Source organism: Passer domesticus, chromosome 37 (genome assembly GCF_036417665.1).
Source record: "Passer domesticus isolate bPasDom1 chromosome 37, bPasDom1.hap1, whole genome shotgun sequence".
NCBI classification, from domain to species: Eukaryota; Metazoa; Chordata; class Aves; order Passeriformes; family Passeridae; genus Passer; species Passer domesticus.
In genome coordinates this window covers 190,504-196,503 of record NC_087510.1, presented here as the reverse complement: position 1 = coordinate 196,503, position 6,000 = coordinate 190,504, and the positions used below count along the sequence as shown (strand labels likewise).

At 53.7% G+C, this 6,000-nt stretch overlaps 1 protein-coding gene across 2 annotated transcripts in view; it reads left to right on the top strand.

Annotated features, from left to right (window-relative positions):
- Positions 1 to 218: 218 nt before the first annotated feature.
- DPF2 (double PHD fingers 2) overlaps positions 219 to 6,000 on the top strand; it is a 17,994-nt gene continuing 12,212 nt past the window's right edge. For both annotated transcript variants that reach the window (XM_064402287.1, XM_064402286.1), the window contains exons 1-3: positions 219 to 362; positions 3,064 to 3,224; positions 4,983 to 5,090. In XM_064402287.1, the coding sequence (XP_064258357.1) occupies positions 331 to 362; positions 3,064 to 3,224; positions 4,983 to 5,090 (301 nt within the window). In that variant the 5' untranslated portion in view covers positions 219 to 330. The remainder of the gene's footprint in view (positions 363 to 3,063; positions 3,225 to 4,982; positions 5,091 to 6,000) is intronic.

Here is a 6,000-nt window from a genome sequence, read left to right as displayed (position 1 = left end):
GGTGCATTTTCCCCCTCAGATCCTTTTCCCGCCATTTTTCCCCTCAGACTTTCGCCCCCCCCCACAACTCCCCCTTTTCCCGCCTTTTCCCCCGCGCATGCGCGCGGCGCACAGCGCCGCCCAGCGGCCCGGAGGACTCCACGCTCCCTTCCCCCGGCCCTCCCTCTCCTCCCTCTCCCTCCGCCTCCCCTTTCTCCACCCTTCCCTCTCCCCGCTCCTCCTCCTCCTCCTCCCTCCATCCCTCTCCCTCTTCCTCCTCCTCCCTCTCCCCGCCCCTCCCGCCCCTCCCTCCGCGCACGCGCTCCGCAGCGCCCCGGCGGCGGAGCCAAGATGGCGGCGGTGGTTCAGAATGTGGTCAAGCTGTGAGTGCGGGTCCCCCCCCCTCCCCGGTCTCCCCCTGCGGCGCGGGAATGGTGCGGCCCGGCCGGGTGCGGGAAGCGGGGCCCCCCCTTCGCCCCCGCGCGCCGGACGGGACCAAGTGGGCGGGGAGGGGGGGGGGGAGGAAGCGACACGCGCGCATTGTTCGCGGTGAACTTTGCTGAGGGGGACGTTGAGGACACCCCAAAATCCCCCTCAGCACCGGCAGGGCCGCAGAGACTTGTGAGGGGAAGAGCCTGGGAGGGTCTGGGGGGGTCCCCCAGGTGTGGCCCTGAGAGGGTCCCGGAGAGGGCAAAGCCGGGGGGTTCATCCCTGTAAAATTCCCTGTGTTGTATCCCTGTGCTTCCCTGCGCTCCCTCACGTATCCCTGAACTCCCGTGTGCGAGCGTCATGTAGAGGCCAAGGACGGGAGAGTCATCCCAACACATCCCTGTGCGTCCCTGGAGATTCCATCCTTGAATATCCCCGAACATCCCTCAATATCCCCGAATATCCCTCAATATCCCCCTACATTCCCTGTTCATTCCTGCACTACTTCCCTGTGCATCCCAGCCAGAGGGTTCTGTGGAGGCCGAGCTGGGGGGGACCCTTCCCTATACTTCCCTCAAAATCCTCATATTTCCCTCAAAATCCCTGTATCTCCCTCGAAATCCCCGCATTTCCCTCTATGTTCCTGCACTTCCTTCTAATTCCCTGTATTTCTCTTTAAATCCCTGTATTTCCCTGTGTATTGCTGTATTTTGATCTAACTCCCTGTATTTCCTACACATCCCTGTATTCTCTGTAAGTCTCTGTATTTCCTTGTACATCTTTGTATTTCACTCTAAATCCCTGTATTTTCTTGTACATTCCTGTATTCCCTGTAAATCTCTGTATTTTCCTGTCCGTCCCTTTGCTCCATCTCTTCCCTTCCTGCCTTTCCCTTCCCACCGCTGGAAGAGTGTCCTGGAAAAGCCAAGGAATGGGAAGTTGGGCACTTTTATCCCTCAGGGTTTCCAGGTTCATCCCTGAGGAATTCCAGGTTTATTCCTCAGGGTTTCCAGGTTCATCCCTGAGGAATTCCAGGTTTATCCCCGAGGGTTTCCACTTTCATCCCTCAAGGTTTCCAGGTTCATCCCTGAGGGTTTCCAGGTTCATCCCTGAGATTTTCCAGGTTCATCCCTCAGAGTTTCCAGGTTCATCCCTCAGGGTTTCCAGGTTCATCCCTCAAGGTTTCCAGATTTATCCCTGAGATTTTCCAGGTTTATTCCTCAGGGTTTCCAGGTTTATTCCTCAGGGTTTCCGGGTTTATCCCTGATATCCTCCAGGATTTTATCCCTGATTCTCTCCAGTTGTATCCCTGACATTCTCCTGGTATCCTTGGCATCTCTGAGAGGTTCCCCATTACCCCATTCCCATTCCCAGTGCCATTTCCCATGCCAGTCCCTGTGCCATTCTCTGCCATTCCCAGCACTGATCCCTGCCATTCCCTATGCCAATCCCTGCCATTCCTGGTGTCAATCCCTGCTATTCCCTGTGTCATTCCCGGCATTGATCCCTGCCATTTCCTGTGCCATTTCCTGTGCCAGTCCCTGTGCCATTCTCTGCCATTCCCTGTGCCATTCCCAGTGCCATTCCCAGTGCCATTCCCTGTGCCATTCCCAGTGCCATTCCCAGCGCCATTCCCTGCCATTCCCAGTGCCATTCCCAGCGCCATTCCCTGCCATTCCCGGTGCCATTCCCTGTGCTATTCCCAGCGCCATTCCCAGTGCCGTTCCCAGTGCCAATCCCTGCCAGTCCCAGTGCCATTCCTGGTGCCATTCCCAGTGCCATTCCCTGTGCCATTCCCTGCCGTTCCCAGCACCAATCCTGCCATTCCCAGTGCCATTCCCAGCGCCATTCCCTGTGCCATTCCCTGTGCCATTCCTGCCATTCCCAGTGCCATTCTCTGTGCCATTCCCTGTGCCATTCCCTGTGCCAATCCTGCCATTCCCGGTGCCATTCCCAGCGCCATTCCCAGTGCCATTCCCTGCGCCATTCCCTGCCGTTCCCAGCACCAATCCTGCCATTCCCAGTGCCATTCCCAGCGCCATTCCCTGCCATTCCCAGTGCCATTCCCAGCGCCATTCCCTGCCATTCCCAGTGCCATTCCCAGCGCCATTCCCTGCCATTCCCAGCGCCATTCCCTGCCATTCCCAGTGCCATTCCCAGCGCCATTCCCTGCCATTCCCAGTGCCATTCCCAGCGCCATTCCCAGTGCCATTCCCAGTGCCATTCCCAGCGCCATTCCCTGCCATTCCCAGTGCCATTCCCAGTGCCATTCCCAGTGCCATTCCCAGCGCCATTCCCTGTGCCATTCCCTGCCATTCCCAGTGCCATTCCTGGTGCCATTCCCAGCGCCATTCCCTGTGCCATTCCCTGCCATTCCCAGTGCCATTCCCGGTGCCATTCCCTGCCATTCCCAGTGCCATTCCCAGCGCCATTCCCTGCCATTCCCAGTGCCATTCCCAGTGCCATTCCCAGCGCCAATCCCTGCCATTCCCGGTGCCATTCCCTGCCATTCCCAGCACCATTCCCGGTGCCATTCCCTGCCATTTCCAGTGCCATTCCCGGTGCCATTCCCTGCCATTCCCAGTGCCATTCCCAGCACCATTCCCAGCACCATTCCCGGTGCCGTTCCCGGCGCCATTCCCGGTGCCGTTGCAGGCTGGGCGAGCAGTACTACCGGGACGCCATGGAGCAGTGCCACAGCTACAACGCGCGGCTCTGCGCCGAGCGCAGCGTGCGCCTGCCCTTCCTGGACTCGCAGACCGGCGTGGCCCAGAGCAACTGCTACATCTGGATGGAGAAACGGCACCGCGGGCCCGGTACGGCACCGGGGAAACAAACAACGGGAAGGGCGCCGGGAGAACAACGGGAGAACAACGGGAATGGCGCTGGGAAAATGCCGGGAGAACAACGGGAAGGGCACCGGGAAAACGCTGGGGATGGTGGGGAACCAACAGGGAAATAATGGGAAAACACCAGGAGAACAATGGGGAAACAGCAGGGAAATGATGGGGAACAACTGGGAAATGATGTGGAAAACAGCAGGGAAATTATGGGGAAACATCAGGGAAATTATGGGGAAACAGCAGGGAAATTATGGGGAAACAGCAGGGAAATGATGGGGAAACACCAGGAGAACAATGGGGAAGTAACAGGGAAATTATGGGGAAACATCAGGGAAATTATGGGGAAACATCAGGGAAATTATGGGGAACAACTGGGAAATTATGGGGAAACATCAGGGAAATTATGGGGAAACATCAGGGAAATTATGGGGAAACACCAGGAGAACAATGGGGAAGTAACAGGGAAATTATGGGGAAACATCAGGGAAATAAATAATGGGAAAACAGCAGGGAAATTATGGGGAAACATCAGGGAAATTATGGGGAAACAGCAGGGAAATTATGGGGAAACACCAGGAGAACAATGGGGAAGTAACAGGAAAATTATGGGGAACAACAGGGAAATAAATAATGGGAAAACAGCAGGGAAATTATGGGGAAATAACAGGGAAATGATGGGGAAATAACAGGGGAGTAAATAATGGGAAAACAGCAGGGAAATGATGGGGAAATAACAGGGAAATGATGGGGAAATAACAGGGGAGTAAATAATGGGAAAACAGCAGGGAAATGATGGGGAACAACTGGGAAATGATGGGGAAAACAGCAGGGAAATTATGGGGAAACAGCAGGGAAATGATAGGAAAACAGCAGGAGAATAATGGGGAAATAACAGGGTAATTATGGGAAAACAGCAGGGAAATTATGGGGAAATAACAGGGAAGTGATAGGAAAACAGCAGAGAAATGATGGGGAAATAACAGGAGAGCAATGGGGAAGTAACAGGGAAGTGATGGGGAAACAACAGGGAAATAATGGGAAATAACAGGGAATTTATGCAAAACAATGGGGAAATTATGGGAAAACAGCAGGAGAACGATGGGAAATAACAGGGAGATGATGGAAAACAATGGGGAAATAACAGGGAAATGATGGGGAAACAACAGGGAAATAAATAATGGGAAAACAGCAGGGAAATAATGGGAAATAACGGGGAAATGATGGGAAAACACCAGGAGAACAATGGGGAAATAACAGGGAAATGATGGGGAACAGCAGGGGAATGGTGGGAAACAATGGGAAAACACTGGGAGGACAGTGGGGAAACAGCAGGAAAATTATGGGAAATAGTGGGAAAACAGCAGGGAAATTATGGGAAGTAACAGGGAAATGATGGGGAACAATGGGGAGGTGATGGGAGAATAATGAGGAAACACCAGGAGAATAAGAAGAAAACTGGGAAAACACCAGGGAAATGGCAGGAGGCAGAAAACAGTGGGAAAATGGTGGGGAAAAAAGGGAAAACACCAGGAAAACGATGTGGAAATGACAGGAAAACAGCAGGGAGGGGAAGGGGGCTGGGTCACTTTGGGCCCTTCTGCCACAACCTTGGGAGAGTTTTATCAGAACCTGGGATGATTCCCAGGAGTTTTATCAGAACCTGGGATGATTCCCAGGAGTTTTGTCCCTCCCTGGCCGGATTTTGGGGGATTTCCTGGGATTTCTCTGCAGGTTTGGCAGCCGGGCAGCTCTACTCGTACCCGGCGCGGCGCTGGCGCAAGAAACGCCGCGCCCACCCCCCGGAGGACCCCCGGCTCTCCTTCCCTTCCATCAAACCCGGTAATTCCCCCATTCCCTGCTGCATTCCTGGGAATCCCACCTGGGTCCGCCAGCATCCCTCACCCACACTCCTTTTTCCCGGTTTTTTCCCCCATTTATTCCTCATTTTCCCCCGGTTTATTCCCATTTTTATCTGTTTTTCCCCATTTCTCCCCATTTTCCCCTGGGTTTATCCCCATGTTTCTCTGAGTTTTTCCCCATTTATCCCCATTTTCCCTGTTATTTTTCCCTGTCCCCAGAGGCGGAGCAGGCTCTGAAGAAGGAGGGGCTGCTGTCCCATTTATCCTGTTTTTCCCCATGTTTTTCCCCATTTCCCCTGTTATTTTTCCCCATGTTTCCCTGTTATTTATCCCCATTTTTCTCCGGGTTTTTCCCCATTTTCCCATTATTTTCCCTGTCCCCAGACGCGGAGCAGGCTCTGAAGAAGGAGGGGCTGCTGTCCCATTTATCCCCATTTTCCGTGTTATTTTTCCCCATGTTTCCCTGTTACTTTTCCCCATTTTTCCCCACATTTCTCTGGGTTTTTCCCCATTTTCCCCTGGGTTTTTCCCCACATTTCTCTGGGTTTTTCCCCATGTTTCCCGTTGTTTTCCCAGAGGCGGAGCAGGCTCTGAAGAAGGAGGGGCTGCTGTCCCATTTATCCCCATTTCCCCTGTTATTTTTCCCCATTTTCCCCTGGGTTTTTCCCCGTTCTTCTCTGGGTTTTTCCCCATTTTTCCCATGATTTTCCCTGTCCCCAGACGCGGAGCAGGCTCTGAAGAAGAAGGGGCTGCTCTCCCATTTATCCCCATTTTCCCCTGGGTTTTTCCCCATTTTCCCCTGTTATTTTTTCCCCATTTATCCCCTGGGTTTTTCCCCATGTTTCTCTGGGTTTTCCCCTGGGTTTTTCCCCATTTTCCCATGATTTTCC